Source organism: Silurus aristotelis (assembly GCF_946808225.1).
Source record: "Silurus aristotelis genome assembly, chromosome: 19".
Lineage (NCBI taxonomy): Eukaryota > Metazoa > Chordata > Actinopteri > Siluriformes > Siluridae > Silurus > Silurus aristotelis.
In genome coordinates, this window is record NC_139592.1 from 20,166,718 (window position 1) to 20,188,947 (window position 22,230).

General features: G+C 40.0%; 1 protein-coding gene across 40 annotated transcripts in view; it reads right to left on the reverse strand.

Moving 5' to 3' along the window:
• The window catches only part of hspg2 (heparan sulfate proteoglycan 2), a 95,835-nt gene that overhangs the window by 65,615 nt on the left and 7,990 nt on the right, over positions 1–22,230 (reverse strand). For all 40 annotated transcript variants that reach the window (XM_083570681.1, XM_083570671.1, XM_083570680.1 and 37 more), the window contains exons 2-3: positions 5,598–5,724; positions 5,303–5,368 (exon numbers count right to left, since the gene is read on the reverse strand). In XM_083570681.1, the coding sequence (XP_083426807.1) occupies positions 5,303–5,368; positions 5,598–5,724 (193 nt within the window). The remainder of the gene's footprint in view (positions 1–5,302; positions 5,369–5,597; positions 5,725–22,230) is intronic.

Here is a 22,230-nt window from a genome sequence, read left to right on the forward strand (position 1 = left end):
GCTATGAACAAATGTTGGATAAGGCAATATTCGCCTATGAAAATTTAAATAAATACAACACAGAAAAAATGATCTACTTTAAAGCTAGAATAAGTTCTTTTGGGTGGCCATAGAGCCATTTCTGCAAGTCAGCATTTAGATCTTAATTATGGTCTTGAATACAACAGCTTCAATCCAATCTTCCACAAAGAAGCATTTTCTGTTTAGGGCCAAACCCTTAGTCAAGAATTTGCTGGGAGGATATATAAAACACCACTCGGATTCCAGAAGGCAAAATTACAGACGAGATGCGAGAGAATGTGTGGGCAAGCTCCAGTACAAGCGTTTAAATCTCTGCCAGAGATGATGCTTCTGTAGGGGGCGGAAACAAGTGCTTTAGGGTTTGTGACCTGTAAGATTTGGATCAAAAATTTGGAATGGATCAGTGACCAAGGTTCACAACTGGGGACACCATTAACTGGAATGTAAGAATGAAACTTGTATGTCCAAGTTTTATTTCGCCAGAAATAAAAGTCGGAAATTGAAAACTGAAATCAGAAGGGAGGCTTTTTTTTTTTACTTAAAAAAACAGGTGCACAAAGAATGCATCCCAAATAATGGCTTTACTTTATACATTTTTATCTGTTACCACATCTGGAACAGTAACAAACCATGCAAAATGGATTTCAGCATGGTCTTAGCGGCTGAGTTCAGGATAAAGTCACATTCCTCAGGTACTGTCAACAGGCCAGCGGTCACATTTGGATTGTAGTCAAGCTGAAAAGATGCAGATAGCGGACGGGGTCGGTGGCGACACTGTACCCTGAAGGGGAGGATGGGAGGGGATAAAAACTGTGGAGTCATCTGTCTCAGAGGTTCTCTCACTGGGTCACTGCAGCCAGCAGGATATCCTTTATTTCTGGGCACAGTTCAACTTTTCTGCTTCTCACATCATCTTTCCATGTGATCCACCCTCATAGCGAGCAACTTCAATGTGACAGCTTCCTGTTTTTTCCCCCAAACAAATTCCCATAACTGGTTGTCTGGTCCCCAGGATAATTGGGTTATTTTATCCCTTGTGAGAAAATTGTTCCATCAGTGTTCTGGCTTTACAGTGACTAGTACTGAAAGGACATTTTCCAAACCAGACAAGTCTTGCACAGGGCCTTTTATTATAGATACATGTACTATGTAGAAATACTATGTATATATAACGCCAAATAGAACTTGACAGTAAATGTTCTTTATATGAATTATATTTATTGAACATTTCTGAATCAAGCCTCCAGTGTTCACTTTGGAACAGTCAGCAAGCAGGAAAAGTAGTCAAGATAGCATTTTTTTTTTTATGTCTCCTGATGAATTCTTTATTGCCATAATTTCCCTCTCCTGAGGCAAGCCTCAAAAGCCCTCCAGCATCAGTGCTCTTCTTGGTACATGGGATTTGAATAAGTCAGTTACTTCGATGTTAACCTGTCCTAATTGCACACAATTAACTTCAAAGCAGGCTGTAATGCTGCGATCCATATCCTCGCCCAAAATTGGTAACTACAAAAGAAAAATAGGGAGGGAGTCCAAAATTGGACATTTTGGCGTTTCCATCCAACAAAGCCTCCTGTGTGCTATCAGGCGGACCGACGAAGCATGCTTTCCCAACCGCTTTAAAGATAAGGAAGCAAGCAAGACACGGATCTTTCAAGTTTCTTGTTATCAGTTTCACGCTCCGACCGTATACTGTTTTCCTCACTTCGACAAGAACGCCTTTTGTCTAGACTGGCCGGAAGCAAAGCTGTAAATAGTTCTACAAATTCCTAAAAGGTAATTCATTCATTTATGAGGGACACTCCTAGATTTTCTGCAAAAATTCCAATAGAACACATTTCCATTGGTTTATACCAGCTCTGTCATCAAGACGCAAGGCTCAAGATTACTGGCTCTTTGTTAGACGTTGGCGAAGACAAGACGGTCCCTTTTGTAACACAAAGCCAGCTACAGTGTTGACTTGCAGAAATTAGGCAGTGAGGCAATGTTTCCTACAGTGCAGGAGGAAAATAAAGATCTTCAGGACAACAGTTCATGAGGAGGATTGTTTGGACAGCCGTGTGTTAGAGGTGAACTCTGCTCAGGCAAGAGGAGACGTGCTGATAACGTACTAAAACACTAAAAGAGGGATCTTCGGGACTTTTTCTCACTGAAAACCTAAGCTCAATTCAGCTCCACTAAGCATTGACAATGTATATGGCCACCTACATGAAAGCAAGATCATACCCACAAAGATGGAACCCCCCACCCCTGTATTAATAGTGACTTAATACTATCGAGTCTCCTCTGAACAATGTTGTACATGATATCACTTATTATAACAGTGATGATAATTTTTTTATCCTTACTTCTGTAATTAATTACAAAAAGACACTGCCTATCATGTTACAAATACAAAAAAAAACCTTGAGGATTCTATTGGGGTCGGAAACCTACTTTCTGTTAGAAAGCACTGTTGCTGTATTAGATTCTACAGTCTTGAGTATTAGATTATGCATATCGTCCTTCATAACAGTCCAGGGACTCCAGCCTGCAGCGCTGATGTTACAGAAAAGGAATCCATACTTCTTAAATCGAGAAATCACTGGTGTAGTTATATATTTCAGCTGTGTAGAAACTTAAAACGCATAAAAAACGGCACCAGTGATTAAAAGTATAACAAGATCAAAAGCATACCTTCTTTCTTTCTTTTTATGCTAAGTGCAAACCATTTTCTGAACTATTCCAAGACAACACCATTGAAACAGCCAACAAGGTTTAGAGATTCTTTCAGCCTGGAGTCAAAATAAAACCCCACGCTCATCAATCTAACTTCACGATTCTCCGCTTACTCAGAAATAGTAACCGTTATTTCTGTGGCTGTGAGCACTGGGATGACCTCATGCTCTCAGGCTGCATTGGGGCTTATAAAAGTCATGGGCAGTAAAAGATAAATCAGAGATAAATTAGGAGATGTCTCCTAACTCACACAAGCAAGATTTAAGAAAGATAGGGCAGGAGAGATTGAGGAAATGAACTGTTGAATATGAACGCTACATTTCGAGCTGTATACAAGTTTGCTAGCACTTTTATGCTAAAAGCGTACATGTTTTTACACTGAATGCCCTTCCTAACGCAACCCTCCCCATTTATCCGGGCTTGGGACCGGCACTAAGGCTTGTGCAACCCTAATGGCTGGGGTTGGTTTCCTGAACGGGGATCGAACCCGGGCCGCAGCGGTGAGAGCGCCGCATCCTAACCACTAGACCACCAGGGTGCATGTCCAAAGAAAATACAAAATGGTGCACGCACATACAGTTCCACTGCAAACAGAAGAGTTAGGTCATTTATTAGCACCATTATTACTTATTAAAAAATTTTAGTGTTACCTTGAAACTGACCAGAATTTCTGTTGTGAAAATCCAAAACTTAGATTGGTAACAATGTAAATATTGATTTCTTTTTATCATACTAGTTCCTAGTTGGTTGGGCCTGTAAATAAAAAGCATTACAGCTTTATTGCCAATTATTGGGAAACAGAATTTGTCTTTGATTCCTGCCATAGCATTAGAATAAAAATATAGTAAATAGTAAATAAAGTACAGCGTTTTTTTTTTTTTTTTTAAGTCTTCAGATATTCTGTACATTAAAAAAAAGGACTCACCAAATGAGACCTAGCTCACAGGTCACAAAAAAACCCAAAAAAATAATACCTATTTGAGTTGAGTTATATTAGTTAGATATCTTTCAGCAGATCTTTGGTTAAAACTGAAAGGGCAAAACCATTTTTTTACCAGAATTTCTAGTGTGTTTTGCGATTTTGTGGGCGATTTTGACATTTCGATTTAGTAAAAAATAAAGTCTCCTGCTTTCATTACATTAATTATTGTGATAAGTGGTAGCTTCATGTCTCCCGTTATCTTAACCCAACAAAACAAAACAAAAAATATACACTGCCAAAAAAACGTATTTTACTTGATCACATTATATATTATAAAATAAAACCTTTAAACAAATGTGATTAGACAACTATGGCAGAGATGTGGGCTGAGGAAACAGAAGACACCTTATAACAAAAACAGGAAAGCCGCAGTGATCATAGTGGACAGTTATCTTTTCCATCGCCCACAGGAAAAGGCTCACGGGAACAGACGAAATGGCAGAAACCGGTCATCTAAACCACTCTGCTCCATTACAGGAAAAACCCTATGGTGCTTCCCAAGTGCAGGCATGCAGTGACCTAAAAATGGCTTCGTCTTTGCCCAAAACAACCTACGGGGTGACTGACTTGCTAGGATTCTCATGAAAAAACAGGCTGTTAAAAATGTCTCAGCCAAATAAATCAGACAATAAATTCAGTCTGAAAGAAGTTTATCTTGGGTGATTGAAAATGCTGGAACTAATCAGTACCCTCCTCTGAGACCATTTGTCTACTAATCTGAAAGTAGCTCCATCCTGCCCCCTCAAAAGCCTTCTCACCCCACCTGGTAACATCCACATGTGGAACACTCGAGCCCGGAGATCATAATTATCACATTATTACTTTCCTTCGGGTGCTCGGACACAGCTGTTGGCTATTTTGTTTAAAATGATGCAAAGTATCTGGCATGTATTGTATATCATGACTCACAGCTGTATATACAGAGTCACGCTGCGAGTTAGATTTGCTTGATATAATGCATTCACGTCCTGTTTCAATTACATCCGAGGCTTATAAAAAGAACTATAAACCAAATGTCCTATAAATCTCAGCGTGGTAAGGAGTAGTGACGTCTCAAAGACTAAAATCAACAATGACAAGTAGAAACAGATATAATATGTAACCTGTATGGTACAGAAAGAGAAAAAAAAAAGAATGTGTGATCAAGAGAATGCAAAACAAGCCCTTGCTCTATCTGCCCATTTACCTATTGTTTGCTCCTGCCTTTCAAGTGCACTATTTAGCTTCCACCTTCGGCCTCTTATCTGATAAAAGCAAGCACGAGGACTGTTTGAACCTCAGAATCTGGGGGGCGCTGTGTTATGGCAAATGAACGTTGAGAAGCGCTGAATGTCAGGATGTGCACCAGACAACAAGAACGTGACACACACTCGGCTTAAAGAGACGACGATTCTTAAAACATACTACAATTTATTTCCTATTAGCCCACTTTCAATTGAAATATTATAACTATGCAAGCAAAGAGTGAGACATTTCTCCATATCATAAGCTTTGACTACCATCACATGATCTCAGAGTCAGACAGCAAACTATTGGGAAGGATTTATATTTTGAACAGAAAGACAAAGAGAACATCCTTACTTGTAGAAGAGGGGTCGACTACTGGTGGCTCTGGGGTGCTTCCATCTTCTTCTCCACTGATAAAATCTGCAGAGAATACAATGTACGTATGAATGCGAGATATCTTTTTTTTTTTTTTTTTGTGGCAGTGAAGCCTGTAATAGTATAGATATTTGAGAATAGCAAGTAGCTTGTATATCTTGTTAATAAATTTAATAAAACAAGGAAAATCAACATTCTTTTGCAAAACTTCAGCACTGTTGTTTATTAAGGTCTGGATTTGTTCAGATGAAAGCAATATAATATTCAATTGCACCTCCTGATGATTCATCGGCGGCAAAGTCTTCATCGTCTTCAAGGTAGCGCTGAGGCCTCGGCACACTGGCCACCTCGAGATCCTCTGGAAATAGCACCTCATCCCACACCTTCGAGCTCTTGGCCCCCTAGAACAATTGAAGAGAGCTTGCTTTACAGGGGTTCAAACATCTGCCGACTGCATTGTAAATTACAGGTTTATAACATATAATGCGCTCATTCTAGTACATTATGGTTTCTGAGGCAAGAAGAAGTCAAATGGTTTTACACTGATTCAGTGCAATAATCAAAAGGACTGGTGGAATGTTCAAGATACGTTTCCAGAAAGATCTTCAAGACAAGACAGAGGTCCTTGTTCTACTGGTTTACTGGTATTATTTCAGTCATTAGATCAGCATTATTTATGAAATGCATTTCCACTGCTCACACAACCAACCCCAGGACGTTTAAGAACATTTCCCCTGGTAGCTCGGTACCTCGGATTTTTATTTCCCGTCTTCGTAATCTGTGCACAGTATGCCACTTTCCATTTCCCGTCAAGGCTGCAGCACCGTTTAAATGGCTCCAGCCAATAAATAACTTGATCTCCCACCCAAATCCTTTCTCCCTCTCACTGAGCACCCTAAACCAACAGTCGCTGGGATTTTTCAAAAGAAAACCGCTGACTGGCAAAATGCTTTTGAGCCACGCTGCTCAGTGAGGTGTATACACAATCAGCTCCTGCTCAGCTATCCCTCAGGAATGGAGTCTGGCCAAAAAGCCTGGCATAAAAAAAAATAAAAAATCCATTATTTAGCTAATAACTACATGAAATGATTAGAATGCAAGACAACCCAAGGGAAGGAATTTAAACAGAAATTGGTCCACCATTAAGGCTAATATAATAAGACTAAATTAAGTAGGCATTAGTGAAGGACTATACAGGCCATACCCACAGTACTTCTGTCAAGGATTAGGTAAGGGGTTTGAGATGTTGCAGCGAAACCCTGAATGGAACATGCATGGAAAGGTCAATGGTTTAGAGGCATTAACATGTCTTTAGGTTGCGACAGAACACACACAGGATCTGAAGTCACTCGCAGAAGTACTATATAAACATCTAGGCACCACACCTGGCTGGGGCCTGTTTAACAAAGGAAATGATAGGAAGTGCTAACATGCATATGAACAGCACTCATTGGTGGAGGAATCCCACTGTTTACGTTCCAAATGTGGTTTTTAACAATGGTGTTTATTCTGTACGAAAGCCATAAAAAATATAAAAGAAATCAAGGCTCAGAGTTCCCGAGATATATGAAACCACTGGAACGTTAAAATTGCACTGGGGCTGGCCCAGCTGTTGGTTACTGGCTTCGATCAAATCCCCGTGTCTAACCGAGTCCACGGTCAATCAATACATGGCGAGAAGTGCCAGGAAGCTGGACTTCAGCGGGATCACCAAATCTTCACTACACATCTGTGTAAAAACCTACTCGAACGCAAGTCTCTTGATGGTAATAACTGAACAAATGTGGACGGTTACATTGGGATAATCTTTCACGCCCATCCATGGCAATCACAATGTCTGCCTGAACTTATGGCCTTATGGCAAGGTCCGTCAAGGACAGTGTGAGAACAGTCAACACTTGTCCTTCCTTTCTCGTAACACCACAGCTGCGAAATAGTGTGCGATAATAATATTGCTAAGATATTGCTAATCTATCCGTTCTTTAAGGCACCTATGCACAACAGTCTTGACTTTTTATTGACAAACGACCCTCTGGTGTGTCACAGTTCAAACTCTCCACCAGCATCAAGTCGCATAAAAAAAAATCGCCTCGCCCAAGAGTTTAAACACAGGGATAAAAGGGTGAGAAAAGCAATCCATTATCATCAAAAGCTTTCAAGACATCTAAAGGGAAATGAAAATAAAAAAAATCTAATCTCAGAAGCCTTGATCACTACAGGCACAGAATACAGCACATTTCCTACTACAGCACGATTACATAAGAGGCGTTAGAGCATGAGAGTTGATGTTAGAGGTGATGCTTTTTTAATTGCTGATGAAGCATTAAGTCAGCCAAAGACTCTCAGATGGACCTCCTCAGCACACCCTGGCACAGGACTGCGTCTTCCATGGAGCAAGTTGTTTAGGATCCCGAAGGATCCTGGTTCATATTTGGAGTGCACTTATACTACATAGTGTGCCTGAAAAGAAAGCGGTGCTTGAGGTGCTTTTTTTTTTGTTATGCATCACACATGAAATGAAAAGCTGTCTAAACATTGAGACTGTCATACTCAACATGACGGTCTACATGTTGTATGACAGAAAGGAATGGATGGGGGGGAAAAAATCCCTTTCCCTGATGAGAGGCTATAGGAAACTGACAATGTGGGTTTTTTTTTTTACTCCCTCGGGCTTTCCAAAGTTGATGAATGAAGCCTCTCCGTGTGATATAGATACACTGTACGTGTCAACAATTTGACACATTTCGCTCCACCGTGAGCAGCATTATGGATAGCAGTTCGAACAAGCTTTGACAAGTAGTTAGTCGCCGATTTAGGGTGGGGAAGGAAAACAAGAGCTGGACGGAGCTTTGGGAATACATAACTCGGCCTGGAAACTGTAAATCATCCCCTGTGGGTCAGGCGTTCTCACACATGTGGATCATGCCATGAGTCAGCCACGACTCCCACAGGCATTCCACCGTGTTCTGTCAATTTACACCACCTGATGCTTCCTGCTAAGCACAGCTGTTTCCCCATGCTGAAATAGAAGCTGCATGCTGGTTGTGCTAGATGGGTCTATTCATGCATAGTCCAATCGGTAAAAAAACTCAAGAGTGTGCCTTCCGTAACTCTGTTCCACACACATTAAATTTTGATTGAAGACAACAAACAGCTTTTTCTCCGCTGCAAACTCTGAACCTTCCATTAATGCAATTAAGCAAAGAAAATAACAATGATGATACAGAGTAGCTAATTTTTGTAAAGTTTTTATGTTTCCCGTGAGAGCTTCAAATGCGCATGATTGTCTCTAATAAGGTGTATGCTAATTTTAAAAGTGCCTTTGCCATAAACTAGATCTCCCACTATGCACTTAATTTTTTTGTGACCTGCGAAGTGACATCCAGCCGCGAGAGTGCAATGTTTCTATTTCAGCGTTTCATAGCTGGTTCACAACAAGCGGCGATCAGAAAGATCAACAATTAATACCAACGTGTACCAACCAGATTGTGTATTTTGTGTTCAGTGTCGGTGGTCCAGAAGTACAATATGTGTCTGCATTTTGACACCAAACATAGACCAAAGTATGTTAAATATCCCTTTAAAAAAAACTAAATTGTCTAAGAATTAAAAGACAGACTGCAGAAAATGTCTACAAAAGCTACAGTCAAAAATGTCAAATTTTAATAAACAGTTTGGCCCGCAACTTGTACTTTGTTTTAGATTTTGGCACCATATGTAAATGAGTTTGACACCCCTGCCCTAGATACAAAAGAGTTTGCCAGTGAGTGGTGACAGACATGCATCCTAACCAGGGTGGATTCCTATCTTCAAGCATTGTCCCATTGGGACAAACTCAGGATCCACCACAATGCCATGCAAGGATAAAGCACTGACTGAGGATAAATAAATGAAAAAAATGGTTCAGTTTTACTGTACAGTCCTCCTGTGAGAACATCCAGACACTGTTCAGTGGCAGGGAGAGATGCCAGGTCAATCAGCCAGCAGTGTGCCAGCCTGTGTGAGGGAATCAGTGCTGGCCATACAACAGTTGGATTTTCGGTATTACTCAGAACCTGGAGTGACTGGAGAAGAATAGGCTTGTTTTTTCCCCTGTTGAGCAGATCGCTGTGTAATTCAGTAGCACATGTAGGGAGAATTCTCTAAAGTCTGAGTCCGTTTAACAGTAACTCAATCTCTTACCCTAAAGCCCTCCTGACAAATAACCAAACTTAACATGCTTTTATAGATTTTCTATGGTCGCACACCTTCTTCCAGCCGATCCCGAGTTGCCATGTTATGTACTATTTAAACCCTAGCAACAGAAATGATAATCTTGGAGAGAAAAAAAATGCTATGACTCAATGCTGCTACTCAAAGTGAGAGCAGTAAAAGTTAATCATCAATTTGTGACCGCGCTTGTGGGAGTTACTTTTATAGCCATGACTCAGAATAACAAAGCGACAAGGGTCTATGCGTTTGCAATGTTTCAGCATTTGGAACCAGACATAAGTGACACCCAGCCATGAAACAAGAGCCTGAACATATTGCGCTTGAGATACCATAATGGGTTTGAAGTCATAAGCCAAATCCAGCTCTGGTAGTGGAAGAATCATGGGGCATGTCAGTGGCTTGACTGCAAATCTTTTTTTACATGCTTAATTACAATAATATCTGATAGAGCACTAAGTGATAAGTGATTATGCAGCATATTAGACTCGACAAAATGACTAAAGATAAACAAGGATTTAGCCACACACAGATCAACACAACAGCTTCCAGAAGAGCTTGAAGAACAAGCTCTTTAATCAAACGTAACATGTGGTCTGTTTTTTCCAAATGGAGTATGTGGGTGATATGAACAAGCAAAGCATTCCACTGGAGTAGACTTTCGCTACTTGTGAGAGTCCAGGTGGCCCTTAGAGATGAGTCCTCCCATTAATTACCAGCCCAGCAGGACAGCCTTGAAAACCTCCCTCAAACAGACCACCTGTGTTTGGCACCCTGGGTTCTATGCTCCTGCTCACACATGCTGTCAAAATAGTCTGGGGTTGTTACGTTTGCTCTGCTGTTTCAGATTGATTTGTAGCTGGCTTTCAAGTCGTCGCAAATACGGTGGGAGGTCATCAATCAAATGTGACCCTAACGCACACCAAATCTCAGGGGGTGATGTACTTATGATGTACTTTGTCCCCTTCAAAAAAAGCCTTGTTACACCATTTATCACGCACCGGCATTAGGATTTATTACATTTTGCCAGCTTTAGCTAATCACCCACAATCACCCACCTTATTTTAGTTACGTTGTAATATGTAAATTTGACAAAACACACACGTATATTTCACAAGGTAATAATACGTCATAATTGAATGGCTCTTGAATAGCAAGTCTTGGTTCAGGAGTCTTTCTGTCATGGACAGCATTTGTTTGGATCAAGTTTTTAACAGAATTTCCAAATCTAATTAAATAAGAGAGGTTACTGAAGTGTACTGACATTTACTTTACATATAATGTAAATTAATTTAACATTGTAGCGAATCATAGTTTGCAAAAATCCGTGAAACATTCATACTTTATTCAGATAGACTGGAATTCCCTTGAAGGCGAACATGGGCGACTTACATCTTTGTTAATGTGGAAAGAAAGTGCCTAATCTGAGTAGTACCTACTCTAATAAGGTTGCCAGATAAAAAAAACTATCAAAAAACATTTGATCAAGCTGTGATGGTAGAAAAGTATAAACAAATTCCACATTTTGTTTGTATTTTACAGGCCAATTGAAGCAAGCCCATCAGAATACACTTTAAGGGGAATTCCTTTCTATCATCCACTGTATTACTGTTCTACCTGAAATATCAGTGCAACAAGCATGAAGAGAAATGTGTGGAATTAGGCCAGCAGGATAATCTGGCAAGATGCAACTGGAAAATCGGCACTGCTTGACGGAGCTCATTTCCTCTTGTCTTTTAATCACACCTTATATAGTGTTATCATAAGCCCATGGCCAGTGGAAAGAATTCCTCTGCCGTGATGCTAGTTTTCGTGCTTATCCGATAGCTCATTAGTTTAGATTTTGATGGCACTTACTGCTGTTAATCATCGTAGCTAATGATTGGCTTTTCTGACTTTGACTTAAAACAACATTAAAAAAAAAGTTTAATGGTTTCCGAAATGTGGTAAGGACTCGGTGCAGGATCACAGCAACTCACAGCAAAAGATAAGTAAACAATCACGGAAGAGTATTTTAAGAGTCTAAAAATACAGCGTTATTTCCGGTAATGGCGTCTAACTGTGACCTGTGGGCTGGAGAGCTCGGGTATCTCCGGTTTCCCCAGACGACAGCTGAGGTCCAGGGGAGGCTGGGACCAGAGGTGGCATGCAAAGAGAAAGGGCTGCTTGTGTTTATTTATAACAGGGCAGGCCCCTGCAGTGGTGCTAGCTGTCATTCAGGAATGGGCCATGTTCTCCTGGTAAAGGAATTAGCTTCACGCTTGGGCAGACACTTCAAGCGGCGACGCTGCGGTCCTCAAACACAGGATGAACGCAACGGTGGAATGATTTCTGACGTAAAAGACGAGACATTTGAGCCCAGGAGGGGGGGTCAGTGGGGCCTTGGATGAGATCACAGTGTATTTTAAGATACTTTGCTTGTAGAACGATGCTTCACACTTTTGGAATCATTGCTGAACTCAACAATGTAAACAAAAATGTCCCAAAGCACACTACGGTAAATGTCCAGGGCCAAAAAGACTGATGGCTTACCATAGGAGTGTTTTACACTGTCATACCTCACACTAGGACCAGATAATCCAATACCACCTGTTGCCTTGGCCTAGGCCCAACTGTAACAGCATTGGGGGGTACAGGGGGGAGGGGGGGTGGTCAAAAGCAGTTTAATTAAGATTGTGCTTTAATAAAACCTGTGCCTCATTTCAAGAGTCAACGAAGAGAATTGAACTCGTTTTTAGCAAATGAACATACACCATTTATATTAATGGCACTTGGCAGATGCCTTTATCTAAAGAAACTTAAGTTTATCTCATTCATACAACTGAGCAGCTATGATGTTTCCTATTGAAGAACTGGACATTTCTTTATTCCATGATTAACATTCTGGCATCCCATGTTTTTGATTTTTAAAACTTTCACTGTATTTCTCAGAAAATTCCATTTATTACCGTAAATTAAGCTGGCATAATAGCGAATCATCCAAATGGTGTTGATTCCTACTACAAATCAGCCTGTAAATTCCTGTCAGACGTTTCTCCATTACATATTGGTCTGTTGCCTTTAATGTCCAGTTATTGAGAATCTAAACTCTGAAGTTCTCTAAGGCTGCATTATTTAGTTTGCTTTGGATACACTTCCAGCTTGGTGAGAGATGTTTTACTGTGTATAACCACCTGCTGCCTGTTCCCAAGTTCATGGTCAAAACACCAAGAGATTCAGGGCCAAGATCATAATTAACTGGGATTTGGGCTGGAAGCCTATGTGAAAGTTTTTTTGGAAAGGCCACCAATGTTGATGTTGCAAACTCTGGAACGGTAATTGGCAAACGACCTGTGTGGAGATGTGGCAGACCATCCGTTTTGATGAAACAAAGATGGAAAAAGCTGCTAGTTTGGTCCCCGTAGAGAACATCTTTCTGACAGGATCCCAAACTCGAGACTTCTTATCACTTTTGAAGTCCCAAATCATCCTTTTAACTAAAATTGTCCATTAAGCCAAGATTTTCTTCACCTGCTTCCTCGGGAAAAGGGATTTCCAGCATGTAAACTGATTAACCTGACAAAAGCTTTCATAGTGTGAAACTTAACTGATTTGAATGGCACATTAGTTGAAAAGCTTTTTGTTTTTTTTTACTTTTTCCCTTGAGAAAATTTAAGTAAAAAGCTTTTTTTCCTTCATTTATTTTATAGTCATGGTTGTTGAGGACTTTTGAGGTACATTACATTTAATTTCCTAGATGAAATACGGTTAAGGTTCATATTACTAATCTTCCTCAACAAATCATAAGCTCATGGAAAGTTTGCTATTAATTTTTCCTGGAACTGTAGCCACTAAATACCTTTTCTTTTATTATACATATTACTAGAAAGATGCCCAGGTCAGAGTTCCAGATCTTTCCAAGCAGTAATACAGGATCTTAATAATATACTAAAGAATAGAAAATGCTCAAAGTGCTATTTTATAAGCTGCTGAATAATGAGGGTGGAAGCCATATTGTTAAATGAAGGTACATTGTTTAATGTAATTGTTACAACTACGACTCCTATGCAGCATTATTTAAAAAATGTACCATCATCAGATGACTTCAATGCTTGCCATATTGTGATATATATGCCTAATTTCAATAACATTAGTCTTTGATTTGTCAGTGAAGAAAAAAAATCTTTCTATACTTTTCTATCACTGATTCTTGTAATATAAAAAAAAAATGGCAGACAAAAAAGGCAACTTTGCAGGGAGGAAAGTACAATCACGTAATTTTCACAATCTGAATGGGAAGCCTGATTAACCAAAGTCTGAATACAAATATACCCGCCGCAGCATACATACCAACGTTATCATCTCTGAATACCGCCTGATAATAATATAAAAAATATAAGAAGAAGAAAATGAACAAAGACTATTATTAGCTGAAACAGACAAGAATGCTGCTTTGGCTCCCAGGAGAAGCAATGGTATGCCGAGGTGATCAGGCATGAATAAAATAGGTTCTGGCAAGTGACTGGTGATGACCTGAAGATGTCTAGCTCTGTTGACCCCTTTCTGAACCCAGTGCGAAGTACACCTCCAGGGAGAGAGAGAAGAAATTCCTCTGGAAGGTAAAAATATCACTAAAACCACATAGCTGCAGGTGAAATTTCACCCTTCGCTCAAGACTCCTTGGACAAAATGGGTGTGTGCAAGAGCAAACATCAGGATTTTTCTTACCTTTGACAGGTAAAATCCTAAATTTGTTACGATTTTATCAAAAGGTTATAACAAAGGGAATTTGGTACTTAATCACAATATTGATATTATATCATTGTCCTGCCTAGCCGTATTGATCATTATTGCTGAATTTCTTTTAACTTTCAGCCAAAGGCAAAATTCTTGCAATTCCACAAAGAAATTAGCCCGATTTGGCCTTAGGTAACAAATCCTGCCTGCCCTGTCAGTCAAAAGCTATCCTTTTTACATGGAAATCCACCACCTTTCTCCTAACTTAAGTTACACTAAAGCAGTTCACAAAACAACTCTTGAGGCATCAACAACCAGTGACTGAGAGCAGGTTTTAGAAACTGCCTCTTTGCATTCCCAGCCCACTTTAAGTACTTTTTGACAACTGGACTACAGCAATGCACGTGGTTTCTGCATATATGGGTCAGAGGAACTAAAAAAAAAATGCAAATTTTATGGGTCCGGTGTTGCAAACTGTTCACCTTTATTAGACATCTTGCCCTTTAGCAAACCTTGACGCATAAGGGAACGTCAGCTATTCCACTTTTTATGAGACGATAGAGAGCGGTGAAGCAAAGCGTGAGCTCCTGAATGTATTCAAAGCCTCTTTTGTTAAGCCTTGCAGGCGGCGATACACGCCACATAGTCCTCTAAGCTGAAGCCATTGAAATGCTTTCACAGTGACTGTAGCGCTGTAGAAAGGACCATTCTGACACTTTTACACCTTCCTCAATTGGGTCAGTACTGGCCGCAAGTCAATAAACAGCTCAAAAAGGCAGTTCTCAGGAATGGTTTTGTGCTAAACATCTGGTAGGAACAGCCAGTCGTTGCTCGCTACTTTAGGCCACATCTGGACTTTTCTCTCGGCTGTTCCAATAATTTAAGTGTATAACAATTACCATGATTCACTTATAGATTCACTTGCATCTTATCTAAATATATAACATAATAAATATTTTTAAAAGGTGATGTGGAAGTGTACTGCAAACATTATGGTTTTTATTAGTGGATCTTGTTGGAACTACTGATTTTCTGATGTGGCTCAATGATCCAATCCAAAGACTGCGAAATGCCATAAATCAAAATGGCCCAGGCACCCTTATCCAGTTCCCTCATTAATACCACTGAGCAGTTGAGGGTTAAGTGCCTTTGCTTAAGAACCCAGCAGTGGCAGCCGAGTTCTGCTGGCATTTGAAATTAGGACTATTCGTTCAACGTCTCACCCACTGAGCTACCACTCACTGCCGTTTGTTGCCTTAAAGCAGTGTAGTGCTTTAGCAAGCTGTTGTTACAAACAAGCTCCTGTAGTGACCCTTTCTATAGCAGAGCTGAATTCTGCTAATGGAGCACCACTGTTTCATCAGTAGGTCATGGGGGATGCGGTTTATTGTCCAGAATGGCGTTGTCTCTCTTTTCAAGCCAAAATACTTCAAGGTTAAGTCTTTGAATTCATTATAATCTAAATGTTAATTTTACCACAGCTTTCACCAGTTTTCAATTATGGTTAGTCGGAGGGTTGATTCATTTCTTGGGGGTTAAAAAAAGGATCCAATTGTTTCTATAAAGGAAGTCTACAGTGTCAAGTCTACAAATGTAAAGTTGGAACAAAGGTTTTATTTTGTATTTTTTCAAAACCATGACAAGTTGCATTTTTTTGTGTGTTTTTTAATTCATTATTTATCAGTGCTGCTATCAAATTGCTGTGAAACAGCAGAAAGACAGCCAAAAAAGTTAGTAAAGAAAAATTACCTTCTCAAATTTAGTTATGAATTCTGAACATATCTTATAGTAAAATACATACATGAAAATACATAAAAACATAAAAATGCTAGTTTTAAAAATGACCGTTCTCAGATACCGTCTTGAGTTTTCCGCCAAGCAAATAGGTATTCATTTCACAATCCACCATCCTCTGGCATTTCCTGTCACTGGTTCAAAGAGTAGAATTAAAAATCTCCCCGAACATAAACTCTCCTTAAATGTCACATAATATCTTCAAAGTTGACCTCAATGTTATATTTGCATGAATTCTTGGCTTGTTGAACTGACACTATGGCAAAACTTTCCTAATTTCAGAAAAAACACTGAGAAAGTTGGGACATGTCAGAGAGTCAGCTGCATATGGTAAGTAGTCCCACTAACACCATAACTAATCAGGAAAATCTTTTCCAACAGCTGTGGAACTCCTGGTTCTGAGCAGATTACGCCTTCTCGAAACATTTCCCAGCGATTGACTGTAAACTGACCCTCTCTGTAATACAGCACCATTGGCTACACTAGCTTGCTTCCTCGAAGGCAGCACAAAGAAAAGAGAAACGGAAACATTCCTAATGCTAGTTTTTCTGAAGTCAGCATGCGAGTGGGGGATCAGGTGCCCACTTTGTATGCTTGATGTAGCCTTATCCTGATTGGCCTGTTCTGTGGTCTAAATGCTTGACTGTAAGCTTTCTGTCATCCATTGACTAAGGATCAAGGAGTCGGCCTCTGGCGACCCACAGGATTATCTCTCTTACGGCTGGGACAAGGAGGAGAATCCTTAAGCTCTAGGGCTGACGTTCCACCAGGTGAAAGGTCCTAAAGAGGCAGAAACTCGAGAAATGTACCTTTTCTCTATATTTGTGTTTTGCCATTCTCGAAGGTCTATAACTTGACCCGTGGCAACTGTGGTAAGACGAAGACAAATCAATCAAATTAGACCATTGTGGCAACAGGAGGCAAAGTAGGCTAAGCAAGTACTCATCATTTTATGCCAAACAATCAACTGGACCACTAAATTTAATTCATGGCCACTCAGTTTATAGCATCAAAATATCCATTTTCGTGGCAACACCTCAGAAAAAAAAATTACCAGATCACCTCAAACCCTCTAGAGAATAACAACCTGAGGCTACTATTGAGCAGACAGGAGACTCAGTGAGTGTTGGATAAGGTAAGGTAGTAAATGAAAAGCGGGAATAAGCTGCACATCCAGAGATAAACACTGACTCACTTCTAGCACTTGTCCAAGGTCAACATGGGGCTTTCATAAGGAATTTTGTTTTATACTTTATATTATGTTGATTGGCTGGAAGCTTCAGGGAATCGCAAAGGAAAGTTAAGATTTGAAACAAGTTTCTTCACACAGCAATCTAGTTTTAAACATCACATCGCCAAACCTTGAGGCTTTTTTTATTTTTATTTTTTATTTTTTTAATACAACACTGCCAGCAAAATAGTTTTGCATGCAAAAAACAAAAAAGTTCAGCCTGGGGAAACATTTCGTTTGGTAGGTAAAAATAATGAGTCAGAGTTGCAGCAGCACTGGCATTTATCCACATCAGAGAGTTTAGAACGTGTTTGATGTCTGGCCAAATTGCTCCAAGGTTTAATTACATCTAAGTCATAATCGTAAAACCTGTGACATGAATGCAGTTAAATCAGTGAAATCAGAGTGGTCACAACGAGCTGGTATGAAAGAAGTGCTCACGTTTGAATAATTACTCTTATTAAGAATGTGAAGCATGACAACGAGATGGTAATGTGTATGTTAAACCTGCGTAATCCAAGTAACGCATTGCTGAGCACCTGATAAAAAGTATTCAAGAATACATAAGCAAATCAGCAAGCAAGACTGCTGTTCCAGACAACAATGCACCACACCTAATCTAGTGTGGAGAAACCCTGCTGAATCCACAGACTAAAATAAGACTTTACCCATGTCTAACTTAGCCTTCCTTCCTCATGAGTCTAAAATATACAGCCACTTAAAAATGCTGCTTGGAACAATAACTGCATGTACAAACAGCCATCTGCTTTGAGTAAACAACGTGTAACATTGAGGAAATCTAAGGTACAATTTAAATTCCTAGATGTGGATATTTATGGCCTATAAATGTATCTGGGACCTGGAAGAGATACATCTGCGAGAAAAGAAACCAAAGTAGCCTGCAGTCATCGAAATCAGTCACCAAATGTTTAAGTAGTAAAGTAATAGTTTTGGCAATTCCCCAAGTTGCACCATCTCCGAAGCAATTCATCTGTCTGTAAAGTTTGCTGCAAGGCATAAATTAAAGGTGGGTTTGATCCAAGGAACACCTCCACTTCTGCATCCGCATGCCAGCAGATTGGTCCAAAGGTACAAGAAAGCAAGGGCCCCTAGTCTGCCTATTCATTAGAAGCAGATGTGAAGTTTCATTTCCTATAAGGTCATTATAAGTGAACACAGATACCAGGACAGTCTATGTGCAAAACCTTGCCAAGTGGAAACCATCACCAAAGGCTGGATACCCTTGAGCTGTTTTAACACACCTTGCTCTTCTAAACACTTCCGTTTCTGGTCTGCCAAGATTGGTGGTTGATCATCTGAGGAACTTTATGCCCGATTCTTGAATCAACATAAACTTTTTTCTTCTTCAAATGTTCCAATACTATAAAAAAAGTGTTCCAGGTGCACTATGCAGTGTATTGCCAAAGTCTGCTAGTCTTTTGGCCAAAGCCAAAGAGGTGAAAGCCTGTCACGAGATTCCAGGGATTCCATGTAGTGAAGTTGTGGGAAATTGTGCTGACTATCCGTTTAGGCACCTCAGCCGGGGATGATCAAGCTATGTAAACTTTGGCCCTGTCCCACCCATCTCATAGAGCAAAAGAAAACACTGCCCATTCTTATGTGATCTTGCTAAATCTCTATCCCGACAGATTGCAGGTACTAAGGAACCCCCACACCCTCAAAACAACAGGCTACAGTTGAGACATGTGCCCACGAGCAGGTTTTGTTCCTGCGCCAAATAGCGTTGGTGCCAGATTTCAGCCATGGTGCATGCTTTAAAAACGTCCTTCATGTTCGTGTCAGGGCCACAGAGGGAACTCAGCAGTGGATACAAGAGGGTGAGAAGTTCCTCACGCTCCCTGTTCTAACCTGTAGAGCTACTAACCGACAATAAATCAGTGCTAAAAGAGCTGTTTAAATAGGCTCTTTAAAAGGATAATTGTTTGAGTTGGTTAGTTTTAGGTGGTGATAAAGCCTAGTAAAAGGCAATTAAGAAGCTCGTGTTTGTTTTACTGCAGTTTGGAAATGGGGGCATTCCACCCCGGCATGTTTACTGTGAAGCGGCAAAGTTTATATAATGGAAATTCACTGTTACTTAGAACGAATGAGTCCAAGCATTCATTCTGACCGAAGTGGAGTTAAGCCCTGGTACACCACAGTGTTTTTTTTTTATTAATACTTAGAAAATATAACAATCAGTTAATTCAATCAGAATTGCTTTCCTTCAATTCCATTCATGTGCAAGCATGTGAGTAACAGTATAAGTACTCTCTATAAAAATTACCTCAGAGTTGCCAAAACAAGAAATGCTTTCTGCTTGGTGCCATGTAATCCACCATGTTTGTCTCATGGCATCAGTGAGAGCTGCCCATTTTTGAAGAGACGCCACTGTCAAATTAAGTGAACAAAATGTTTTGCTTATCCCAAGAAGGCATTATGAGGTGTGGGTGGAAGCTAAATTCTACACAACCACTTGTATAAAAGCCACAAACATTTCAGTTGGGTAACAATCCAAGGCCACGATGGGAAGCCTGATTTGGAACAATTTAATAATGTTTTATAAAGGCATTGATTTTCTTTAACTGGGTAATGACTAAGTTGTGGTATCTTCAAATGACAAAAGTTGAATTGTTGGCGCTGAAGACCCTCAGCATCTTCCAGAAAACTGACAATGACACACCCATTTCAAATCACGTCACTTGCAGATGACTTTTATGCAATACTGAAACAGCTGCTCTGCTTTTGATTATGTGTAGGAAACATTATTGACAGCATATGCTGAAATGCTGCAGCTGTAAACCCCCGAGTAGTGATTTCTACTATTGCGTAATGTCTTTTGTATGACACAATCATACATGCAAGTATCATATGCACACCTGATGCATTGTTAGTCTATAGACTGAGAAGAGGATACCTAAATTAGGTACTTTTACCACAAATACGCAAGTTCTAGTAACTTCAGATAGACTGTACATGCCCACACAAAGGCACATCCATGTCAAGCTTCTCAACCAGAGCAGTGTCTATAGCGATGGCCTCGAACAGCTTGCCAAGGATGCTTTTGACACGGTAAGTTGAAGGCATTGAACGGGGGCAACTGCAGATGGCAGCTGATGTGATCTGAACCTGGCAAGGAGAACTCTCACAATTTGCATTCTTTTCTTATCAAGCCATAGATCCAGTGCTCTCCCACATTGTTCACACCAGTGCTCAACTTTCCCTCATAGATACACACATACTGTACATGCAAAATCACATCTGGTTAAAACAGATAAACAATGTTGGGCCTTGACTGAGGTATTTCATTGTCAATAACAGCAAACATGGAAGAACATTTACTTGCCTAGTACCAGAGCGCACAAAACAAAAGTTGGGGGTTTTTTTCCCCCCCATAAAAGACTTCTTGCTATCACCAAAAACATGACCAAGAACTGACCACTTTTACAAAACATGGCAAGCTGCCTTGAAAAACTGCTGAATAACATAAAAAACTTTTCATTATTCCTGTGACTGTATATATTTCCCATTTCATTTTTTGGTGTACAAAACTGCACATGCTTTCACACAGAACCACACACCTAAAGATAAAAAACCTTCTCCGAACTGTACGTTTGTTAGTACACAGTTTCATAGATCTCGGGTGGAGCATCTAAATCGAAAGTTCGGATATTAGTTCATTAAAACAGCTTTTTGGGAAAACCCCGAGCATGTAGAACAGTCCATTTTTCTAAACTGTAAGAATGCAAACTAATTTAAAGTTGAGGTAAATGTTTTCATATGGTTAAATATATTACCATAGGATTACCAACAATATACAGTGGTTACTTTCAGCTTCACTGATGTTTTCTTTTTCCATGAGAAGACTCTGATGGGGCAAAGAATCATGTAGTTAGGCATCAGCAAAAACCAACACGGAAAGTATTGCAGCTGTACTGAAATGAATAATTTTCTCTCATGGAAATCTAAATAAAAGACATTCTGGTTCTAGTGTGGGATGTGGTTTTTGGCATCTCAAAAAGCAGGTGGCTCTTAAGCAAATTATTCATTACCAGTTTAAACATGTCTGCTTTAATGTGCAGCGCTTAGAATAGGTGTTCTGTGATGACTTGCCTTTGAACATGACATGTTCGTGGAAAAAACAAAGCAAAGAAATAAAAAATAAGACGACAGTGCTTTTATATACAGCTCCTGCCTTCGTCTTGGAAGTTCCACAGGAAAGCCTGAGTAAACTGGCTGCAGGGAATTGGGGTTCCCCATCCTATGGATAAATTTGGACTTCATTTCCCTCACAGGATGATGAATCAGCAGGGTCTTTGTTTTTTTTTGTTTTTTACCTGATCAGATGACGCTGCACGGCAAAAAAAATCTCTGGCAGACGCACATTAAAGCAGACATTGGCGTAAAAAAAACGCATATGAAGCAAAGCATTCAGCCGGACTTCCTTCCCAATTAGGTCACAGGGAGGATGCTGATAATAAAGGCCAGCAAGGGTGGGAACTAGAGCTGAAACAATTCCTTCTCGAGAAAATCGATTACAAAATTTCATCCAGGCAAATTAATTTCGTTTAGTCCATTTAACTAAACACGGAGCACTGCGTTTCCCCACAGACCACTAATACTGACGCACCACCGTCTAAACTCTGGAGCGCTCTGGACAGGTAACGCAGAAGACGCTGCAGAATGAAAAATGGAGGAACGGGGAGAAAACAGCGAAGGGCGAGGAGAAGATTCAGGCCAAAGAAAACGTCCCCAAAGTTTAAGATCATTTTAAACTAATAGTGCGGTTACCGTTTTCAAGTAATTTCGAATAGATTGTTTTTTATTTGAATGCACTAAATGGGATATTTATACCTCATGAAAACATTCTACTCATTTGTACCCTTGAAACTGAGCAATGACCACCGATTCTGCTCAGACACACATTTCATTTCTTGTGGCAATATTAAATCACTATATT